Consider the following 24,602-nt stretch of genomic DNA (forward strand, 5'->3'; position numbering starts at 1 on the left):
TAACTCAAAATTGGATAATATAATTTTATAGCATATCTGACTAGAAAACGGAAATCTTATCAGAGAAAGCAGCACGATGGGGCAAGAGCAGCTATTTTGTATAAATGTGTTATTTTACCCAGAACATTAGACCAAAAGAAAAAAAATGTCCATATTGCAGATATAACTTACAATACAATATTTTTCTTGTTTCCTGTTGAGGGCTTCTCTAAAATTACCCAATCTTGTTTTGTCTTTGTTTTACAATAAAAAAGTAAGTGAGAGTGAATTTGAATAACTTGATGTTATGCCCTGTTATGTACATGTACAACTAATATGAAACCAATTAAAGTAATAAAAACAAAAACCTGATGAGTAATTCTAAGGATTAGATACCAATTCTAGCTATCTGTTAAATGTAAAGTTACTTTGTGTATTGAAGCTAAATTAATTTAACTTCACGTTAAATATACCACCTAGCCTTTTGTGGTCAGGAATAATCCCATGACGCACAGGTAGAACTGCTGACTGTTACATTCTGGCCAGTTCTGATTAGGCAGCATATATTTATCACTCATGAACTGCCTCTCGTTATTTCAGTTGGATATGGTATGCTTCTTTCCCTTTTAAACTGTTATGTGATAGTCCCAAGTTAAACAGTGTTGAAGGACTGACACATCCTTCTCCAGAGATGGCTGCGTTTCAGTGGTGGGTAGTGAGAGTAGTTGGTAATGTGCTGTGAGGCATTTTTCAGGAAGAGAAGTTTTGTAGAACAGTAAGATATTACTATTTAAGGATGTATACGTGAAGGCTTCAGTAGGCTGACAGTGTCCCTTTAATAATCAGAGAACCTTTGATTACAAGCACTGAACCTTCATAATCATGTGTTAAAAGAAGAGAGAGAAGTGAGATGGAACATTAATGCTAAATCGATACCATTTTCTCTTTGGATTTTCACAGTTGCTGGTCTCCATTTTACATAAGAACTTTCACTGTTGGTGTTTGTCTCCATTTTATGGCCATTTCACTTACCTGAATGTTTCGTATGAAGGCTACTGTCACACGTTCTTCAAACTCATTAACAGGAGTATAGAGATTTAATATCTTTACTATCTGTTGGAAACAAAACAACAAAGTTTTAGATGGCCAGCAGCAGCTGAACTTTTCATTGGCATGAAGAGTCGCTACCCAGTTTCTTGATGTTGTCACTTTTGTAGAATTTTGCATCAGTCTCCATATAGGAGACAGCTAAGATGTGTAAATTGAGGAACGCTGGGAGTGCTGCTTCATGTCATTAGAGAAGGTTGTGGACTAACCATCTTAACTTAGTGTAAATACTCAGAATCTCAAGAAAGCTGAACAGAACTGAATGAAGAGTAACAGAAAACCTTGTATGTAGAAAATAGGAGATGAGGGTCTACAACATTTATCTTTGAATGTCATTAAACTACCTGTGGGTGAGCAACCTGACTAATGGCGCAAGCATATTTCAAATTTCTTGTGCTCCCTTGTTCCCTTCCTGATGCACGTTATATCCTCACATATCTGTCAAGTCCATTTTTAGAACAGTACTTGCCAACTGGTGGGTCGCAGCCTACGGGTGGGTTTGTGATGGGGACACATGCAAGGTTGCACCACATGGGCATTAGGATCCAGGAAGACTCTGGATAGGCAACTTGCTCCCTCCTTCATGCTCCTGCTGCCACTTCGGCCACACCCTTTCTGGTTTTAGCTCAATCCTGCTGCAGCTCCTCATCCACGGCCCTCTACCCATCCACCCATTCCACTCAGCTTCTGTGGAGGACAAGTGTTAATTCCAAAGGCTGCACAGATGGTGGTGGAGGGAGAATTACAACACCCAGCACCCCACACTACCCCTCGCTTCCACCCTTTGTCAGATAAAAGGGTGTACAATTGAATATTGAAGATTAAGGACCTGCTCCACTGCAGGAGTTTTGCCATTGATTTAAATGGAAGCCGGATCAGACCCAATGAACAACTGGTACACTGAAGTAGCAGTTGTCAATCTTTTGTCACCTCAAAAATCTATTCATGAATTCTTGCTCTGAGCACACTTTTAGGACAGAGTGGGCCCTGACAAGAAGCTGCTTGTGGATGCTGGGTCACAAAGACAAAACCACTGATTTATACTTTAAGCTTCTCAGGGTAGGACCCTGGCTTTCATGGTCTACTGAAGCCCCTAGCAAAAACAGTGGCACTGTGAAATGTTCTATGTAATATCATTCTAGTATTGTCACTCTGAATGTCTGAATCAGTGTGAAGAAATGCAAACAGTTACAAGCATGGTTGAGAACTCTCTTTGTTCAGAATATTACCAGGCTAAATCATCACTGGGATTTATAGTCTGTTACAGTCTGATTTTTATGTTCTCAGCCATTTTGACTTAACTAATTACACCCATGTGACAGCAAGGCATGCATCTACACCGTGCCACGAGTTCTAGACCACTGTGATATCAGAGGTTACTCAACCAATTGCCATCCTTATTCTACAGCTAGTTTGCATACAAGTGTTTCATTGGTTGTATGAGGGAGACTGCACAGATGATGGATTACTTGGCCCAATTGCCACACCTGTATGACAGCACAAGCGTTCAGCTACTAGGACTGAAAAACAATGACATCATCTGAAAGCTCAGCTATAAACATCAGTCCCTAGAAGAATATTCCATATTGTAAAAGAATATTCCATGTTGTAGCATGCGTCTTGACCTCTACACACTGCAGTGAGAGAGACTGGCCTGTACACAGAAGGGATGATGTGGGAGATCTCACCTTTTCTCTCTCTCGTTTTGTAATGAATGCCCCAGAGGCATATATTTCTGCTCTACTCCTCCTTCCTTCCCTTCCCATTAAATACACTTTGTAACGTTCTTGTGAAGTTTGGTCCAAAAGAAACTCAGAGCTTTTATTCTGGAGGCCTGTAACACTTACTGGCAAATTGTTCATTGTCTGCCAAAGGCAAAGCTGGAAGGCAGCCCACAGGCCAACAGTAAATCAATGTTGAGGCACCACTGCTACAGATTTGTAGAGGATTCTTGTTATTACGAAATAGCAAGATGGTTTTCTTACAGTTTTACAGAATACTTATTGCATTTAAAAGAAGTATCACTGACTATTCAGCAGAACAGTTAGTTATGAGGATCGCCCCACAAGTGTTTTCTCCCATTGTAGCTGCCTGGGTTGTGTGGGATGGTCCTATCTAAAGCTGGAAGCGGAGGAGGTGGCATCACCATCCAGGGAAGTCACAGCTGGGCTCTGAAGCCACTACTAAAGGAGGAAGAGGAATTTGAAGTGGGGACAGCTGACTCAGAGATATGTGTGCATTACCCACAGCTGACTCACCTGATCCTGATCCTATCCTGCACAGCGAATGTAGAGATTACCTGTCAGGAGAGTTAGAGAGCTTGGCAGCTAGTTTCTTGGCATCAGTAGCAGCTGGGAGGGCAGGATGTGACCAGAAAATTACTCAAAAAGGATATGTCCCACCCAGCATGTGACAATTGAGGAGCACCATGTCCTAAAGCATCCTTACTGCATGGGAAAGAACTCACACCTGTTTCACAGCAAACATGTTCTCCAGTCCCTTACCTGCTGCGTAGAGAGGGATGTACACAAGGAACAGATAGCCTCAGCATCTTCTGATGTTTTCTTTTTTAGCTGAAGCAGTTGTGCTGCCTGGATCAGGGGCTCCACTGTCTCTGCTGCTCCACTCTGTTGCAAATTCTTCCCACGCAGCCATTCCTCCAGCTGGCTTATGTTATACCTGGTCCCACACAAGTAAGATGTCAGTTGAAAGTTTCCTTCTGGGGGCTCATTTACAAGTTCAAGAAACATTGCACTGCTGGAACGAGTGGAGTTTTTGATGCAGATGTGTGATACATACTGATTAAGTGGTCCTGAGAACCTGGACTCCACAAACCACAGGAGAATATTCATAAAGTTACAGGCTAGATTTTATTTAGCTGTGTAAAGGTAGAAGGGCACAAGCAGCTAGATTTTCAAAGGTATTTAGGTGGCTGGTGTGATTTTGAAAAGTACCTAAGAGCAAGTTAGGCACCTAACAGGAGCACCGCCAGCTTTTTTGCTGCCGTAGGTGGTGGAAGGTCCCACCCCCAAAATGCCACCTCCCAAATGTTAATGCCCTAAGCAACCACCTAGGTCGCCTAATGGGTTGCATTGGCCCTGGCACCTAACTTCCATTGATCTCAATGTTAGTTACTTAACCTGCTTAAGTACTTTTGAAAATCCCACTAGGAGTCTAAATACCTTTGAAACTCTGACCCGAGGTGCCTCCCCCACACTCCTGTGCTCAAGCATGCTGAGATCAGAAAGACTAGGACTCTGCAAGCAAAATATCATTAGGAGTTTGTTTTTAAATCATCATTAATGTTTATCACAAAAGGCAATTGGATAGGTTTGTGCCATGGCAGGTAAGTTTTCATTGCTATTTTGTACGGTTGCACTAAATACCCTCTGGAATTCCCATAATCACAGCAAATTAAATACCTATTAAGATAGATACTAGGCACCTGGACCCTGATTCTGTAATCAGATCCACATGGACAGACCCTTGTGCCTGCATGGAGCCCATCTGAAGTGAACAGGGATATATGCACAGGCTCACAGGTCTGTCTGCATGAACCTAATAGCCTCAGATATTACTATGGTGGGCATGTTAGAAATGTCTGTGATACTGCAGTACAGATAGGCACTGCAATGAGCATTTAAATCTGAAACACAAAGTGAATAATCTGTTGCAGTTATTATGCAATTGGAATTCACTTTATATTCTGCTCCTTCCTGCCTGCTTTTATTCCTGGACTTCTGCGGTTTCTGATGCATTCCCTGTTGTATTTCACACAGCTTTGCTAGTCCCATAAAATTCCCGTCTTTTTTCTGATGGAATATTTAGTCTACTACTTCCCCACTGTACAAAATTAACAAGTTGCCTGTACATAAGCAGGTGCCTTCCCACCACTGTCCTACCTGAGCTGCATACCAGTGCTCCACGAACAGACATCTTTTCTCAGCAGGAGGTTGTTCAGCGTTACTGCATTGATCATATAGAAGAGCTGCTTGAAGACTTGCTGAATAATCTCCGGGTCCAGGCCCTGGTCACACATGATGCTGTGAAACGTATTCAGTTGGCGAATGACTGCGTCTAAACTGTAAGAGTTGTCACCATCTACCATGCTGGATGATCGATTCCGGTAGCCCATTGGCTTCACGCCTGACAGACCCTGGATGCTCTCGCTTTCCAACATTGCAGACACTGGGGGGGGGGGGAAATTTCAGAAAGGAATGGGGACAAGGCCTACATTTCCCTATAAATCACCAGGAGTGATTTGTTAGATTCCATGTAATCTGTGCTTAATTTTATGTAGTTGCTAATATGCTACATTCTACAAAACAAGACAATATTATGGCCTAATGGTATGAGGAAATGACTGGGATCCAGGAACATCTTAGTTTTTAATCCCAGCACAGATTCCTTCTGTGGCTTGGGGAGAGTCATTAACATCTGTAAATGGGGATAACTTTAACTTACTGTACTTACCTCAGCGGTGTACTTCAGTTGGGAAGATTAATTAGTTAATAGCTATAAAGTAATTTGAAGGTGAAAAGTCCTATGTATTAATGTTAAGGAGAAGAACTTACTTAACATACTGTGAAAATTACAAATACCTCTGCCCAGAGCTATAATAAACTCTCCTTTTAGTCCCAACCTGTAGCCTTAATCAAGTCTACATTTAAAGTGATTAAGTGGCTGGGAAAGAAGATTAAAAGAAATAAATCTGTATCCATTGGCTAAGTAACGATTAATGGAGAGATATGACACGTCTCTCCAAGGAGCAAAAGGCTGCACACGCTGAGATGGTACAGCACGGTACAAGCAGGTATAGGTATGAGGGGTGTGATAACAGTTTTAGAAGAACATAGTGTAAACATTTCCTAAAGGTCTCCCAAGGGAAGTGGTGGAAACCTCATAGCTAGAGACTATATATTGTTGAAGGGAGCAGTCCTTCACTGGCAGGAAGATGGACAAAGTGACAAAGGTATTTTCTCTCTTGTTATTCTGATGCACCCTTGTAAAGCAGAATAGTTTTTTTGTAGACGTCCCTTCTCTCATGACTGAGATTTTTGGTTCTACAGTTGCACACAAACTTCATATCCATGTCAGAGGACTGTGGGATTAGAATCAATGTCATAGCTCCACTTCTTGGCACTACCAGCTCCCCAAAAGGAGGAGGAAGATAGACTGTTCCATCACTGGGAAAAATCCCATTCATTTTCCCTTCAGTTCAAGCACTGTCTCATTCATGAACTTTATAAATAAAGCCACCAATCATAGTAGCCTTCTCCAGAGCACCAGGGATATTTTTCTTAAACTGTTATCTGTTTTATACCGCCACATGCTTTCGTCTGGGTGGGGAGAAGTGTTGCTAACACAGAGCAAAGGTCTCATATACACCTTCACATAATATAAATACCCCACACATACCTATCATTGGTTGCAACATGCCTTCTGCTATCTTAAAGAGCTGCTGATAGATCTGAATGGAGAGGTCACTTAAAACCTGCCGGTACTCCGTGAGGTCAAAGTTCTTAAGACAGTGCTCATTCTGCTTAGCGGTATTTTGTGTCATAAAACCCTAAAAATAAAAAAAGAGAGACCAAACCCCCCCGTTCTGTTATTCCGCCTAATAACAGTCCACTGACATCACTGCATAAAGGCCTGTAAAAATAAATGAAAGTGTAATGTTTCTAGAATGCTACCTACTGTAGATTTTGGTCTTAAAAGTTGAAGAAAAGATCAAGACTCAAAAATCACCTACGATTATTCAACAGCTTATTCATAAGTTGTTAGAATTTTTTAAAATGACGTATCATTACGTAATCAGCTTCATTTTAATTTCAGCAAGTGGAAAGGAATTCCAGTTAATTAAAAGATAAAGCATGTTTCCCATTGAGTTGAAAATGACTGTTTCAGTTCCCTGTTAAACACTAGGCTACCCATTTGTTCTATCATGAGCACATACTTATTCAGAGCCGCCAGGAGCCACATATTTTAATCTTAAAATTAAAACTTCTTTGTAAGAATGGAAATATTTGCATGATGATAAAATATTTTGACCTCTTGGTTAACTTATGAGTTATACACTAAAAAACCTAATTTTTTTGAAGGTGTCTCCCAAAGTTTTCAGCTCTGCTTTTAATAAACAACTTGAGAATTCCCCTGCAGAACTGGAATTAATTTGCAAACTGGACACCATCAAATTAGGCCTGAATAAAGACTGGGAGTGGTTGGGTCATTACAAAATCTAATTTTCCCCATGCTAATTTCCCCCTACTGTTATTCGAGTCTTCTTGTCAACTGTTTGAAATGGGCCTCTGATTACCACTACAAAAGTAATTTTTCCTGTTAATTGAATTATCTTGTTAAACTGACACTTGGTAAGGCAACTCCCATCTTTTCATGTGCTGTGTATTTATACCTGCTACTTTATTTTCCACTCAATGCATCTGATGAAGTGGGTTCTAGCCCACGAAAGCTTATGCCCAAATAAATTTGTTTGTCTGTAAGGTGCCGTAAGGACTCCTCGTTTTTGTTAAATGCAGTACTGCTACAGAGACAGCAGAGGGCACACAGAAGCACAAACCACTGTTATTGACCAAGCCTTACCCATACAATTCCTTTCATACTGTATACAAATTATTGCCTATACAGTGTCTCCCACATTAGAATCTACAGAATCTTGACAGATAATTTGATTCCAAGGAAACGTTGGGCCTAAACAAATATTCTTGCCTGTATCCTTTGAAGCGTAACAGCGGGCTATGTTTAACACAAATCAAGAGGGAATTAGAAGGGAACTACACAAGCATCTTCTATGTTCCAAATTTTGGTACCATAGTATATGGCTGTACCTAAAATGGTGTCAACATCCCAGTGGACAGGTACCATATAAAGATTTTTTATATCGTCAGAACTGCGAGAATCTGATTTGGCCACAGATTATCAAAGTTGATCGACATTAAACTGAACAGGTGTGAAAACTGTATCAAGAAGACTGGTATAAGAGATTACCTCCTCCCTGAAGAAACTTTATGTTATGATTAGTAGTTTTTGATCTCTCGCACCTCAGAAGTTCAGAACTAATTGAGCACAATTTAAGAAAAAGCAATCACTTTCAGAAAAAAGATTTAAACCCTTTTTTTCCCTGTTTAAAAATCATCTTAATGAAGGGCCCAATCCTGCAAACTGACTGCATTGAAGTCAAGGGGAGGGATCTCAGTACTGGACCCGAGAGAAGACTTTTTCAATCACAGAACAGGTGCGGCATCCTAATTGTGAGTTTGAACATTGCTGTAACTAGAGGGAAAAATTTTAAAATAAGGGTCTGATATTCCACTGAAACAAGTTTTATACCAGTATTCCTCTACGAACTTCACAGGAGCCACTCCTGAGTGACATCAGAGTCAGTGAGCAGAGACTTGGGCCCTTGTTGTAAGAATCTTTCAAAGCTTTTTTTTTTAACATTTCAGCATGATTATTGATAGTTTAACATCCTAGTGGGGTGCCTGGAGATGAGCACTTAAATGGAATGAACAAAAGATTTCAAAACTGGGTGAATGTCTTTCTGAAGCTCTATTCTTTACATAAATGTCTTACCGTATCCCCGCTGTACTGCTTTAGACAATGTAAGAGGCGACAGGTGTTAGCCAACCAAAATGACGTCATCTGAAAGTCATCATTGTGTTTCTGTGAAGAGCAAAATTAACATGTGAGATTCCTCTTTGGCATATGAAACTGGTCTATTCGGACAAGGTGGTTGTCCTAATAGCAGAACTATAACTCTGTGTACAACACATGCAATGAATATCATGCTATTTTCATTCCTGCATGAAATCTCTGTTACCTTCTGGTACCATGGTGGCTACTAAATTCTGCTCTTAATTACAACAGTGTAACTCCAGAGTAATTCCATTTGAGTCACTGAAGTTGCTCTGAATTTGCAACAGTGCAGCACAAAGCAGAACGTGGCCCATATAGTAATATTAGCTAATCAAATCACATGCTTCAAGGCACGAACAAATCACCTGCATGGATTAGGAAGGATTCTCCACCAACATGTACGACACTGTTCATTTGGTTAGATGCATCGTGTTAGTTTGTTTTGCCATTCTCTGAAGCATGAGATATAGGCCACTGACAGAAACAGGACACCGGATTTGATGATCTAATAGCTATGTGAGACATCAAGAGATGTGGCGCTGAACATAAGTTTAACCTGTAGTGCTACTGTATTATATCTGACATGCCCTAGGGCCTCACTCTGAATGCAAGCATTCTGTTTAACATTCTGCTTAACCTACAAACGAAGTGGAGAGGCACCACTGTGTGGCCTAATGGATTCAACACGTGCACAGTCACCAATAATTTTAAATTCCAATCCTAGTTTGACAATGACTCACTCGCTGGCATCAGGCAAATCACAACCTCTCTGTGCCTCTGTTTTCCCATGTATAAAATGGATATAAAACCATCCCCCTTACGAGGCAGGTGAAATAGCAATTCATGTTAGTACAGCAATTTGGAAATGAAAAGCATGGCAGAAGTACTCAGTATAATTAATAATTCCATTTTTGTAGTTCTTTACTGTAGTTCAGCTAAATCCTGGAAGATTCTTTGGCTAAGAACTAAATGTTAATTAGGATGAGATGGCCCTGCTTGTGCTGGATCTTTAATGATTCATCCCACTGCAGAAATTTCATACTTTGTCTTTGCTTGAAATGAAGCAGGGCCTAGCTGAAAGAGATTGGGATAAACGGTTATAAATCAGAGTCTATTTTGGTCTGGAGCGTCACGGACATTAAAGCTATATGTGACCAGCACATTAGGTTATAGCACAGGTACTGAAAAGAGCCAGCCTCCCCTGTTCTCAATTCAGAAGCAAAATCCAAGCATCTCTCTGTCTGTAGAAAAGTAATTTGCATCTAACTCTTCGATGATTTTTAAAACCCACATGTACTGGGACAGTTTTATTATCTATATTTAGTTGACTTTAAAAGAGAATCCCAGAGTAAAACAAACAGCAATAATCAATGGTAATATCATGTCAATATTATACTCAGGGCACGAGTTTGTTGAATATTTGCATGATTGCCATCTGAATCTAAAAAATGAGACGTCTTTAGGTACCTACTTCAACCTCAGAACTAGAGTGTTACATCACATGCAGCCTAGGAGCTCATTTTAATACAAAGACGACATACGGTACCTTTAATACTTTCTTAATGCCGTTTATAGTGGAGGTGAGTAAGGAGTGCACTTTCTGGTCGTCATTGATGTAATCTGCATGCCTGATGCACATGTAGAGGATGTAAGCAGGAAGACATGGAACTGTGGCAGAAACTGTCTGCGGTTTGAGATCTAGAAGTGGAACAAAACAAAAGGGAGTCTTCTTACAACCTAACTTTTGTTAGCTGAGCAGGAGAATCAGTAGAGATGTGTGGAAACCAACATCCCACACATCTGGGAAAGATCAGTACCGAACATTGCAACTTAAGCTCATCTCTGAGAAATTCCTGAACTTATTGAAAATGCTTCATACAAGCTGCCCCGCTATCGTGTACAAAAACCACTCCAGATATACCATCTACTCAATCTACTCTTCATCAACATGCTGAATCAGTACAGCGTGTGGTGGAATTTACTAAATATTTAATGTGAAAGCAGGGATTTCCCGAAGAGGAGGAACTTTAAAAGTAACCGCTGTGATCTGGTACCATTCTTCATTTACTTTTTGTAGAGTTTCATTATGCGCAGGTGTGATAACAGAAATCATAAACACTAATGCAAAGTGAGGCAAGTGTGACAAAAACCTGAGTATTGGATGGTAGTGCACGTGCCAGCAGCGCTCCAACCAAAGCCTTCAGCATAAGTAGTGCTCAGAAGGTGCATATTGCAGAGACCTCAGAATGGCTTAGATGACAAAATGTTTCTGTTCCACAGGCCTATAAGAGGCTGAAGGTCTGTATTGTAATATCCTTTTTCCATGTGTCAACCCATCATGTAAGCAGAGGCGGCTCTAGGTATTTTGCCGCCCCAAGCACGGCAGGCAGGCTGCCTTCGGCGGCTTGCCTGCAGGAGGTCCCCGGTCCCGCGAATTCGGCGGTACGCCTGCAGGAGGTCCGCCGAAGCTGCGGGACCAGCGGACCCTCCGCAGGCATGCCGCTGAAGGCAACCTGCCTGCCGCCCTCGCAGCGATCGGCAGAGCGCCCTCCGTGGTTTGCCGCCCCAAGCACGCGCTTGGTGTGCTGGTGCCTGGAGCCGCCCCTGGGTATAAGGTTGACAATTATTGCCCACTTAAGGAATTACAGCTTCATTTTAGCATTTCCAATGCATTGTCATCCTTGAGTAAGAATTACATCTAACAGCAACAAAAGAATGAGACAAGTTGGAAGTGAATTTATCGCTGGTGTAACTCCACTGAAGTCAATGAGTTTCCTGTGAAGGCATGAATTCTGTCCATACCGTTTTAGAACATTAAGTAAACAGCACTGAATTTAAAGCACACTACTAAGTGGGAAGAGAAAACACGAGGACGGCAGCTTATATGAGAGAGTTGGATAAAGGAGGTTCTTGATCTGACCAAAACACTCACTACTTTTGTTTTTCATTCTCTCTTTCAGGGCTCAATGCTGCAAGGTTCTGAGCACCTCGTGCAGGGGACTCTGGACACTCACAGTTATAAGCAAACACATATGGTGCTGGGATTCATCTAGAAATAGTTCCAGATTTCTGGGCCAGGGGAATCTCAAGTCATGTGTCACTAGGGTGACCAGACAGCAAGTGTGAAAAATCCGGACAAGGGGTGGGGGGTAATAGGAGCCTACATTAAAAAAAAGCCCCAAATATCAAGACTGTCCCTAAAAAATTGGGACATCTGGTCACCCTATGTGTCACAGATGCTGGTTACTATTTGTTGGAAGACGATCAGAAGTGTGGCTAATTACCAGTCCCTCAGGGGTTTGCTGGGCAGTTTGAAGTGATTATCCCCAACACTGATTTAAAAAAAAAAACCCTCCAAAACCCTTTGTTTTTATAAAATTCTTGAAACAGTTTGAGAGATTTCCCCTGGCACTGCCTGTGCCGCCCGTTCTCAAATATCATGGAACTCTTCACAACTCTTCACTCTTCATTTATGTGCCGTCAAACCCATTTCTAATATGCTACTATTTACATGGTACCAAAAGTGTGCTAGATGTGTGAAGATATGGGGCACAATGCTGAAGAGGTTCAAACAGGGGCTACCAAGTCCAGGACACCAGATTTACTTTGCTGATTCTAATTTTTGGATTCATAAAATGAAAGTCACAGGTTCCCTTTACAAATTATATTGAGAAGCTTCAAATTTGTAAATTCAAAGTGGGAGGAACCTCCATCCTTATCCTTCCCCTCCCCCTCCATCTGCTTACAAGGGCATGCACACATAAGCTATTAATATAGAATATAAACCCAAGCGAGGACTCAACGTTGGTTTATTCACTGCTTACCCTGTCCTATATCTGTGCACGTCAGAAATAACTGTGCTCATTTACCCTAACAAAATACTAAATGAATGAAACATTCCAGCACTTGCTTTCCAGGAATGATTGGAGAATCAGGTACAGGACCCCATTGCTATTAACCTGAAAGCAAATTTTTAAGTCTGAAAAAAGAAAGTTATAATCAGTAAAACACACGTTCCATTCTTTTCTTTGCAATTATGGACTTCAGACAATTTAATCTAAGGAAAAAAGAGTCAAAGCTAGCTGAGAATTTATGCCCTATTCAATAAAGCACTTAAGCACACGCTTAACTTTAAACACGAGTTTAAATCCATTCTTATCCTGCAAAGCACTTAGGCACATTTTTAAATAGTTTGCTGAATCAAGGTCTTAGCTAGGTAGCTGAGTACCACATGCCTTTAATATGCACAATTTAGAGAGGTTTTACAAATATCAAACTATGTTAAACCTTGAAATAAAGCAAACAAACTCATTTGACTGGTTAAATACATGTACACATATATCCTGGAGTCATACAAAAATAAATGGGGTTAGTATTTCATATTCTAATGGTTTAGAAGGAAATGGGAGAGGGAAATGGAAGGAGAGGCAAATAAGGTCCTAACCTGTAATGAGGTTTCGGATGAGAAGTGGCTCATCTTCCTTGTAATATTCCAACATTCCCTGGAAATCTTTTTCCTTCCGTTGGACAGTGACCTGCCTGGTAAGCTCATGTCGCCTCCTCTCTGTCTGGGCTGTAGCTTGGGTCGCTGTGACGAGAAAGAGACAACTTTGAAGACGGCTGAATGAATCGCCGAGCGCAGTACCTCCATGATAACTATGCATTACAGGTCTGAGCCAACGTCTGTTCAAGTCCTTTGTGTCTTTCCTTTGACTTTAACGGGCTTTGGATCACACCTGTGTGAATGTGTGACAGGAGTTTGTTAGAATATTAGCTGCTTTAGATAAACAGATAAAGGACCAGAACCATAACTTGAACTCCTCATTCGGGCAGAACTCTCACTGACAAAGTACCGTAAAGGGTGCAAGATAAGGCCTACAAAACTACAAACATTAGTTTCTTTAATAAATGTAAGATTCACTGGACAATATTGAGAAGATGGTGACCTTACTGGAATCTTATGAACATATTACTAACACTAACAAAAGCCAGGCTTTGGGAAAATACGCCTAAGCAACATACCTTGTGGCAGAATGCACAGCAAAATTAAAAACTACCGTGTCACGCTGTTGAGTATTGTACCTACATACAATTTTAATCAAATGGAAAATCATGAAGGCCTAATGCAAGTAATGGTAAATGTCAGTCGGATGCATGTACATTACAATGACAAAGGCCATCTGCCCCAGCTGTGCTACTGTGAAATTCCTTGTTTATTCAGCTTAATTTCACTTAATGTCTAGTTTTCTGAAATCAGTTCATAAAATCAGAGCACCATAGTTTATCACTGTGAGGAAGATAAACAGTTTCTGTGCCATATAGATATCTTGTTCCCATATTTTCTCATCAAACATGGGGCACTTTTCAACAACCTTTCTAAATATCTTTAATCCCCGTATCAGTCACTTACTTAAGAGTAGGTGAAGTTTCCTTCTAAAACACTACATGGACCACAATATACACTGCATTAAAAGGGCAAGGGCCATTTAGAGTCATTAAAAGGACCGTTTCAAAATCCACAGCATGTACCAAATATGCCAGGTAAATGCCTTCTAGTAAGAGCTGAACATCCATTCTCGCCTCAGTTCTGTGGATGATTTATCAAGTTTAAGATGATCCACATCAACAAATTAAGGGAGGTGGCAAGATCCAGGATCTTTGGAAGAGATTGACCATACAGGGACTGACAACGTCCACTGAGGACAACTGAAAGATTTCAGCATAATTTGGGAAATAACTTCCCAGTTATCTCCACCCTTTGGTTTAGGGCCATACACTGAGGATGGATGAGGTGACTGACTGAAGATTTTTTTTTTTTATCATAATGGTAACTGAGACTAAGGTTCAAAAGTGCCCTAAGCATGGCTTGGGGTGGGGTGGGGGAGGTTAAAAACGTGGAACCCAATTCTGTTCTTTCACACCAGTCCAGATCTCAGTCCATTGAACTCAATGACTTCACCCATATAGTAAGGTGGAATGACACAGAATTTGGCCATTGGAGCTGAAGCAGAAGTTCTTGTGCACATCCATCTGAAGAGCAAAGCATACATTTCACCTGTGTCCAGCTGTTCCACTATAGAAAGCTGCTGGACTCATCCCCTGCCCAAACAGAGTATCGTACCAAAATAGAATATAGAAGAATTATCATTGGAGAGACCACAGAGACTCACTGGGCAACAGAGAGCTTTGTGGCAGCTGCAGAACAGAGTCTCCATTTGTTATGCCTATTATACGCACACCAAGAAGTTTGACTCCTCCCTCTTGCTCTGAAGCCAGGCCTCCTCCATGAAGAATGAAGCTCTGCGAAAGAAAACCTATACAATGACCTGCATTGAACTCCTAAATTACTTGGAGAAGAAACTGGTGACTAGTTTGTAGGATGACAAAGGAAAAAGATGAGGAGTATCTGACAAAAGTGTTAACTTTTAATTACATTTAGTAAAGGAGACATAATTCTGAATGAGATCAAAGAAGAAAGAGCCTAAAAAAAAGTCTATGACGATGGCTCTAGGCAAATACTTTTATGACTGTCATAGCACTAACTCCAAATCCCAAATGTTGCTATGGAATATGGGGGCTGGTATCTGGTCCTGAATGCCTGCATGCCTTTTGAGGCTAGGCCTGCATGCATAGGAAAGAATGTCATTGAAACACGTAGCTGAACAGGCAGTGTAATAGTAATGAAGAAAGTGCCTTAAGAATACTGAACAAAGGTCCCAAAGAAGGGGCTGGGGGACGAATAGGAAGCAAGCTCATTGTTAGACATCTGAAATATGGAAGATGAACTACAGAAGAGGATGGTGCTATTTCCTAGTTATGCTTCAATACTATAGGAAACCTGCATACCAATAAGAGGATAATCCAAGGAAACCCATCCTGAAAGGTGAAAGAAGGATGGCCGAGGAAGCCTAAACTACATGTCATGGCTTGTCTAGTTGAACAGTTAGTGTGTGGAGTGTAAATCTACCGTGCACAGCAAGCTGCGCACTAACTATCCACGTGGACCCTCCATTTGCACACTATAAATTCCCTCGTGTTCTTTGACATCCTCCCGCTTCAAAGCAGAGTATGTCATAGCACACTAGGGAACTGCTAGTGGGCAGTGGCAAGGTCCACATGGACAGTTAGTGTACAGCACACTGTAGATTTACACCACAGTTAGCTGCACACTCACTGTTCATCTAGACAAGCCCTTAGAGTGCTATAGAGAAAGAATGAGGATTAAATGGATTGACCACCCCAGGGGATTCTTGAGGCCTAAAGAAATAATAAAAAACCCCAGGTGCACATTTCCAAAGTCCAGTATAACAGCAGCAACGTGATGGGTTGTGATCTTTAAACTCCTTGTTCCATAGTCTCTGGGGCTGCAAGTTCAATGGGTCAGGAATCCTCGGGAGAAAAAAAGAATAAGGGCATCAGGATGAAGGGATTCAACCTGCTAGACGCATTTAGAAGCTTGTGGAGGCCTGGACAGCTCCTCTCTCTCGCAGATGAGGCAAGGGGTCTAACTGTTATACAACCAATAGGCCTAAAGTGTCATTTCTTTGGACATGAGCATTCAGGGCATTACTGGGACCTGGCATACACTGGAGAAGAGAAAAGGACCCAAATCAAGGCCAGGTCCTAAGATTTCCTTATTTCCAACAAAGTCACTTGTTTTGCCTGGCTCTTTTGAAGTCAATAGAGTTACACAAGGGATGAATCTGTCCCCAAGACAATTTAAAAAAGGAGACATACCAAATGCTCAAGTGACATTCAGAACTTGGAATCGGAGATATGTCCAAAAACGCTTAGGTGCAAGACAAGTAAGTGCTCACTTAAAATGGGTACTGGTGAAAACAAGCTTTGATTGCCTCAAGCAGCTATCCATTTTGCATGTGCATGGTTTACATTCAAGCACAGCTAAGGTGCCAAGTTCTGATTATATGACCGTGAGGGTAACACCTCCAAGAAAACCGAGCACAAACACACTGAATGCAGGAACGTCAAGGCCCGGATACCGTTAGGAACAGTGAAGTGAGAGTCATGCACATTGTTTCTACAGGAGAGAACTGACAGGCATGTATTGGAAGTAGGAGGAAAAGCTTCTGGGAATGACATGTGCAGTGATCCTTAGGGTGTCCCTGGGACACCTACATGCTTCTCTCTGGTGTTGGAGGTGGAGACATAAAGCCACAGAACAAAACACAGGGACCTAGACTGAACCTAGAGTAACAGAATTCCATTTCCCCAGAGAAGGTAACAAAACCAGAATTACCTTCAAAATCCTGGACCTTCTTCATGTAAATCTTTAGCTGTTTCTTCAGCTTCTTCTCATTCTTTTCTAGTTTTTCTAGTAACTCTTTGAGATCCTGAAAGTTAGGAAAAGGAGTATTTAAGAAATTGCCCCACTGGCTGATCAGGACCCAGCTCTCTTGGATACAAAGACAATGTGAAGTACATATATGCTGTATTGAAGCGTGTTAAAAGGTGTGTGCAAATGCAACACTCTGCAAAGCTTCCCGGAGGATAGTGCTTTACTTCTCTCCATTGATAGATATTTGTACTATGCTCTGGATCCCTGAAAACGTGCAACACTTCAGGGTCAATTTCTGCAGCCCAGATAAGAAAACATCTGCCTTTCAGACTTGTCATGTCCACTGCCATCTGCAGAATTCCTGTGGCCAGGAATCACCCAGTCACCAGGGAGCCTGGAAGAACAGGGTCAGAATGGCACCTGTACACCCCTGCCTGCAGAAAGCTTGTTTATTCCGAAGTACTGAAAGGTTTAAAAAATTAGCCAATCTACGCACATCCAGTGTTTAAAAAAAATATTGATTTGTCTTTGCAGAGGCCATTTCAATCAGTGTCAGACCAATCGATCATGCAACTTGAGCTCCTTCTTTTCATGGAAAAGTAGAGAAAGCGTGCTGTCAAATTTCTCCTGCACACCGGTGAGAGAGGGGGAGAAAATGGCAGCTTTCAAACGGTTTCCGACATGATGTTATTTTAAAGAACATCTTTCTTCTCTCCCTAGCAGTGACCTTCTGATCCAGAATTTATGGCGTTAGGGCCTGATGCTGCGAACTTCTGAGCTCCCTCAATTCCCAATGAATCTAGTGGGACTGAGAATGCTCAGCATCTTGCATGTTCAGGCGCTCAATGGCTGTTTTTTAAAAAGTCTTTTTAAATAATATTGCCATGGTATTTAAAGCATGACTTTGCTCCGAACAGTGACTCCATAAAAACGGCAGGAGGGAGTCCCCTGTTCATTGCCTTTCAGTGACTCCGATAAAAAACCTACTCAGTTTACAGGTAAGACAGATTTCTTTCCCTAAGGCCTGGGCTACGTACATTTTTAGTGCTGGTTTAATTATCTCAGGGTCTATGCAATTATTTTGGTTAAAAAAAGTCATAATGGTACAATCCCTAGTCTGGATGCAGTTTTATATCAGTAGCAAGGTGCTTTACAGCTGACTCTCCTCCCATACAGGATTAGCTGTAATGACAAACGGCATCTTTATACCGACATAATTGCATCTACGCTAGTGAGGATGTCGTTTCAGTCGTACTAGTATAGTTAGAGAAGTACATCTTGTGTGTGTAGACAAGCTCTAATTGACAGGCTTGCAAACTCACCCTAGAACCTGAGAATCCCACCTCATGCACCACTGCCAGAAACAAAGTGTCTGCAGGCCAAATTAGGCCTTCAGTTATACATGTGCTGCCTCTCACGCACATAACAGGGCAGAATTTCACCCTGCCACTGGAACTTTATCATCTTTTTTTTTTTTTACGATGATTGGTGAGCGAGGCGAGAATCCAGTTCCCTCTCCTACAGTTCTGCTGACTCTGGTGTAAACAGTAGTAAACAGTAGTAAAACTTGTATTTGTCATTGAAATCAGCATATGTGACTGTGAACACCCAAAGGGCACAGAAGTATTGAGTAAGGAGGTGCCTAGTCACGCTTCAGAGTAGATCTGCACTTCACGTGCATTTTGGAGAAGAAACTCCTCTACATCTGACTCTTCTTCCTAACTTCCGTATAGGGCAAGTCAACATTACAAAATGAAGTCGACCTAAGTTATGTTGACGTACAGCCACTGCAGTAATTACATCACTTTTCCATGTCCACACTATGCTCCTCGTGTTGGCGGTGCACATCCTCCCCAGGAGCACTTGCACCGATTTAATTGTCAGGGTGGGGAATTGTGGGATGGCTTCTGAAAGGCAGCAACAGTCGATATAAGCAATGCAGGGCCAACACTGACGCTGCATCAACCGAGCTGCATCAGCCTAAGCGCTTCACCTCTCACAGTGGGGGAGTTATTAAGTTGGTGTAGAGGGCAAGTTACATCGTCAGGAGCACCATTTTAGTATAGACACTTACAGAGCTAAGTCCATGAAAGCTGCCTTACGTCAACCAAACTCTGTAGTGTAGACTAGGCCTTGGGCTTTGTTATTCTACATCCTCTATCCCCATACTGGTCACCCCCCCCTTTGATGGCTATGTAAACGGTTAATCACCCACTAAAAGACTGAGAGGCTCATGGTGCTGGGTTAGGATGGGCTGTTTTGTTTTCAAGGCATAAGCATAAATGCTATATAGCAATCATTTGGCTGGATCCTGCTCCCATTCAAGTCAATGGCATAAGTGCCATTGACTTCAATGGAACAGGATAAGGGCTAAGCCTTTTCTCCCCTATCTCTAGGGTTTGCTGCTGCTACCCTCACTGCAGGCAAGAGATGCACCTCTGCCAAGGGATTAAAGTTGAACGCCTCGCACAGCGAGCAAGAGATTTTTGTTTTGCTGCATGACATACTTTTCCCTAACACAGAGGATTAAGAATGAGTTAACAGTTGCCCCTCAAATTGGTCTCATGGGGTCTCCTCTCTGAATGACTGTTTAACATCATCTGAAGAGCAAATCATTCTTTCATCTGTCTACCTGTTCACATAAATAAGCCCATGGCTCCTGTTCCTGACTCCTCCTGGAAGTATTATGCAGTAGGTAATGATTTATAGTTTATCATCTCAGGGCTTTATTTCCTGGCTGCCATTCATATGTAAATGATTCTGACTCGTCTGTTTGAACATGATAAAGTTCTCCAAACAGACGCTCCTTAGTGAGGCAGCGGAATCTACCCACCCACACTGGCTCAGGAAATGCCAATGCTTATAAATAAGGCTACAATTTTGGCACACAAATTTTTAGTAAATTTCACAGCACAGGTGTGCAAAAGAATGAAAAGTCACGGAAAGTTCACCAAATAATGTAGTTTTTTGCTACATCATCATACAGAAGACTATTGGGGGTGCTGAAGGTGAGGCCCTGTGGGGAAGAGAAGATTTGGCAAGCAAGCTCACCCTTCATTCACCCTGCAGCAGCAGGTCCTATCTCATGGGACGGGACCTGACTCCCTGCTCTGGGTGTTGCACAGAGAGATGCAGTATGGCCCCCATCCACCCTTCCACAGATGGATATGGCGGGGCGGATGAGCCAAACCCGAATGGTGCTGTGACCCAGTGCACCAGGTCACCATGCCACTCAGTTTGGGGGCCTAATCAAATGCATTTTTACAGCCATTTCCAAGATGTCACAGACTTTATTCAAATTCATGATTTCTGTGACAAAACCGTAGCCTTACTTATAAATAACGTTAATAGATTCAGAGGTTTAAGGCCAGAATGGACAACTATGATCATCTGGTCTGATTTCCTGCATAAGACAGACCATAACATTTCAACCATTATCCCTGCTCGTGGAGGGAGTTATTCTTCCCTACTATGTATATTAAAGCTCACAGGGCCAGATTGTGGCCGTAAGCCATTTTGCTTATGTCCAGGGAATGGCACAATGTCACTGGGTATATCATAAAATATGATCTTTTACACCATGCAACATGAGTTCTCCTACTCATCATCGAACCCTTACAAAACAGTGGTTCAGTGTTCTACAGCAATTGCTCACTATGTTGTTGGAGCACCACTGGGAGAGCTTGGGACCACTAATGCATATAGCTTATGTGAAGGCAGCTCTGCTGGCTGGTTGTGTCTTTATATATAAGGGTGGGTGTGATGGGAGTACTTCCCATCTTACCTCTATCAACCACTGATCTGTCTTTACAACATAGGTCATGAAGGACAGTGGTTTTACATGGTCTCTTACCAGATTTTCATTTGTGAGACGTGCGATTTCTTGCTGGATGCCAAATTCCACCTGGGCCTCTGGTGGTAGCTGTAGGGTCTGGAAAAATGCCTGCTGCTGTTTCTCCATCTCTTCTCTCAGGGTTTCCATCTGGGTTTTCAGAGTTTCCACCTCCTCTTCGTGCTCTCTCTTCTGATCCTGAAGCTGGGCTTCCAGGAGCCTGATAAGAGGAGTGAAGGGACCATTATGATAATCTCTTCTGATCTTCTGTATTACACCGGCCAAAATACCCCAGTAACTTCTGCATCAAGCCCATGACTTCTGTTTGAGCTCTAGCATATCTTTCAGAAAGCCACCCAGTCATGGTTTAGATTCAAGTGATGGGAAAATGCTATGAAGATTCGTGTAGTTTTATGGGGAAGGAGACAGTTTGGTGCTAATGCCCTGGTCCACCACTCACTGAAGTTAACTGAAGGACACCCATTCACTTCAGTGGGAACTGCATCAACCTCTTGATGTGTTACATGAAAGTTACACTTCTCCTACAAAGCAATGGTAAGGTGTTTAGTTACAGTACTGTACATCCTTTCCTGAGAAACCCAAATATCTAAAGATACTTTAAAATAACTAGATAAAAAACAGCCAAGTATGAATTAGTTAAGACTTAAGCCTAGATTTAAACAATCACCAGTGATTTCAGGTGTTTCCATTTTTGGATGCCCAATCTGAAACATCTTAAAGGGGCTTGATTTTCAGACAGTGGATGTGAAGGAGTTTCAGGAAATCAGGCCCCTTTCAGTTAGCTTCAGCTTTGCACCCAAACACTGAGATACCCCAAACCACTAGTCACTTCTGAAAAAGTAGGCTTAGCTTTATGTGGAAAATATCACACTTATTCAGATACAACAGAAAGACTGCAAGACGTTTCCATTTTCCATTTATTTTTTATTCTTTTCTAAGTCATCTTGAAGAATAACAAGTTAAATAAACCCCTTAGAAAGTGCAGCAAAGGAAAATTGAAACTGTGGCCGGAGGGGTGGGTGGGGGGCCTTTAATCACAAAAGGAGAAGAATTCCATGTGGATGCACAGCATGTAGTTCTGTGCAGCGATGAATTAAAGCACAAGCTGTACTTTCGGTAAAATGGACCGTATGAGCCATTTTTCTGCATTTCTCTCTCCTTTTCCTCCCACACACCTTCCTAATTCAAATGGAAGAACAATTCGTCACGTAAAGGTTACTGCCCTCCTGAATGCGGCTGCACTGCTGGATGTACTGATAAACAATGTTTGGCAAGTTTAATTTATTTTTAAGGGTACCAATTATAGTGTACCAAATGGAAATCTCTCCCTTAGTGCTTTTAAGTATTCCAATAGGATCTAAACAAGATTACAAATGCTAGCAAAGTGGTTCCAGCAAGACTTAATGGTTTGAACAAGGGACTGAAAGTTACGAAGTCCAAAGCCTTAGCTCTGTTTCTGCCACTGATTTCCTGTGTGGTCTTCAGCAAGGTACTTAAGCATACGCCTGAAGTCTGGCACATGAGTCATCCCACTAAAGTCAAGAGAACTATGTTTGTGCTTAAATGTAGGCACGTGCCTATGTACTTTGCTGAATCAGGGCCTTAATTAGGGCAGGTCAAAAAGGTCTTCTATCTAAATTGTGCTTCAACAGAAAATACGATGTTCAACAAGCCAAAGTTTTTTGGGTTTTTGTGTGTGCAAAGTGTCTACTTTCCATGGAAAATGTTGTTTTTTTTATTTTCAGCTGAAAACTTTTCAGTTGTTCTGTTCAGAGGAGTCCAACATCCTCCCCATTTTCTGCATTTGTACACACACACACACACACACACACACACACACTTTATAACTGTCAGATGGAGATAATAATGAACCTGACCTCACTGAAATATTGTCAGAAGTTAATATTGTGTTGGGCTTGGAAGGTGCAAAACCTTCCACTATGCGAAAAAGCACAAGTATTTTCATGATGCAGCTTCATATGGGATCAGGTTAGATCTGAACCAAACACACAGACAAATATGGTCCTCTTGTATTTGCTGTTCTGAGGAATGTAGGCAGCCAATCATCCCAGTCGTATTTTTCATATTATTCTCGAAAGAGCTGCTGCTCTCCCTCTGATTGCTTTAAAATTGACACTACATTTTAATAAATATTACTACTACTTCCCCCGATAGTGCTTTTCATCAGATGATTGCACTTTACAAACACTGATGGAGAGGCTCACAACACCTCTCTGTGAGGCAGATAAGTATTATCATCCTTGTATTACAGAAGGATAAAGTGAGATGGTAGAAAGATTAGCATGTAATTATCAGAAGTTCTGAGCACTCCAAATAATATCAGAATTGGGAATAGGCTATTGGGAATTGGGACTCCGAGATTCTACTTTAACCATTATTCATCCTCCTAAAAGGTGATTAGTTTGGAGAGGTTATTACAGATGCAGTGTCCTTGCACGGGGGACACTGAAATTGCAGGAATCACCTACAATGTTTCCCTCTGATATATTCATCCACAAAACAGGAGCGCATTGGAATGAGTGTCGGAGGTAGTAATAATTCTCCTTCTGGCCAGGGCCGCCCAGTTGATTCAGGGGGCCTGGGGCAAAGCGGGGGAGCTGCGGCGCTTGTACTGACTCGGCGGCAGTCCGGGTCTTCGGCGGCATTTTGGCAGCAGGGGGCCCCTCAGTCACTCCATGTCTTCAGCAGTACTGAAGGGCCCCCCGCCGCCGAAATGCCGCCGAAGACCCAGACCGCTGCCGGGCCAGGGCTCATGGAGCATTTCGGCGGCGTGGGGGCCCTTCAGTCGCTCCGCGTCTTCGGCAGCACTGACGAGCCCCCCGCTGCCAAAATGCTGGCTGAAGACCTGGACTGCTGCCGGGCCAGGGCTCGCGTGGAGCCCGGAGCAAATTGCCTCACTTGCGCCCCCCACCTCCAGCGTCCCTGCTTCTGGCACACTTCTAGACATTGGATTACATGGAAAAGGAGTAATCCAGGTGAATTTGAGCATGCAAAGAGGACAAAGAAAAGAGTACATTTACAAGGGACTTAGCACCTTTCTTACACGTTCATGAACAGGGCACTTTAATACACTTTTACATAAGGAGAAGTGCAGTCAGAGCTAAAGGGACCACAATTATGACACTTGGAGCAAAACCCTGACTCCGTTTAATTCAGTGGAAGTTACGCCAATGACTTCAATGGAGCCAGGAGCTGGTTCATAAAATACCGTTGTTCCTCCCCACCAAATATAAATATCTCTAAAGCACATTGGGCCTAATCCAAAAAGGTGCTGAGCACTTCCAGTACCCACCGATAGGGTAAGGTTTCCCAGCACCTCTGAGGATCAGGTTCATGGACACAGTTTTAGTGTGGTACACAGTGATACATGCTTGCAGTAATGTTGCCAAACTGCATCCCAACGCAAACTTTAGTTGGTTGCTGTATTCATAGAGACGGGCCTGAGTGCCAAGGTTTGACTCGGGACCACAATTTCCCGAAACCTTAGAAAGGTTCCATCTCCCCCTCAAAGTTATGGTGGTTCAGCTTGGGTTAGCCCCACCTCCAGTTCCTATTGTAAAGGACAGCGAGGCAGAGAGAGTACACATGAGCGTATGGAAGAGGTGGGGGAAAGGAAAGAGGAAGAAGAAAAAAGCATTTGACCTGGCAACTTGCTTTAGACCCTGATAGGCCAAGCCGAGCTCTCCATCTTCA

General features: G+C 42.2%; 1 protein-coding gene across 2 annotated transcripts in view; it reads right to left on the reverse strand.

Moving 5' to 3' along the window:
* MYO5B (myosin VB) overlaps positions 1-24,602 on the reverse strand; it is a 353,047-nt gene that overhangs the window by 3,002 nt on the left and 325,443 nt on the right. For both annotated transcript variants that reach the window (XM_045022478.1, XM_045022477.1), the window contains exons 30-38: positions 20,889-21,087; positions 16,997-17,090; positions 13,184-13,327; positions 10,286-10,437; positions 8,677-8,766; positions 6,505-6,655; positions 4,989-5,274; positions 3,591-3,765; positions 1,012-1,092 (exon numbers count right to left, since the gene is read on the reverse strand). In XM_045022478.1, coding sequence (XP_044878413.1) covers positions 1,012-1,092; positions 3,591-3,765; positions 4,989-5,274; positions 6,505-6,655; positions 8,677-8,766; positions 10,286-10,437; positions 13,184-13,327; positions 16,997-17,090; positions 20,889-21,087 — 1,372 coding nt within the window. The remainder of the gene's footprint in view (positions 1-1,011; positions 1,093-3,590; positions 3,766-4,988; positions 5,275-6,504; positions 6,656-8,676; positions 8,767-10,285; positions 10,438-13,183; positions 13,328-16,996; positions 17,091-20,888; positions 21,088-24,602) is intronic.

The sequence above is a fragment of the Mauremys mutica genome, chromosome 6, assembly GCF_020497125.1.
Source record: "Mauremys mutica isolate MM-2020 ecotype Southern chromosome 6, ASM2049712v1, whole genome shotgun sequence".
In the NCBI taxonomy this organism is placed as follows: Eukaryota; Metazoa; Chordata; order Testudines; family Geoemydidae; genus Mauremys; species Mauremys mutica.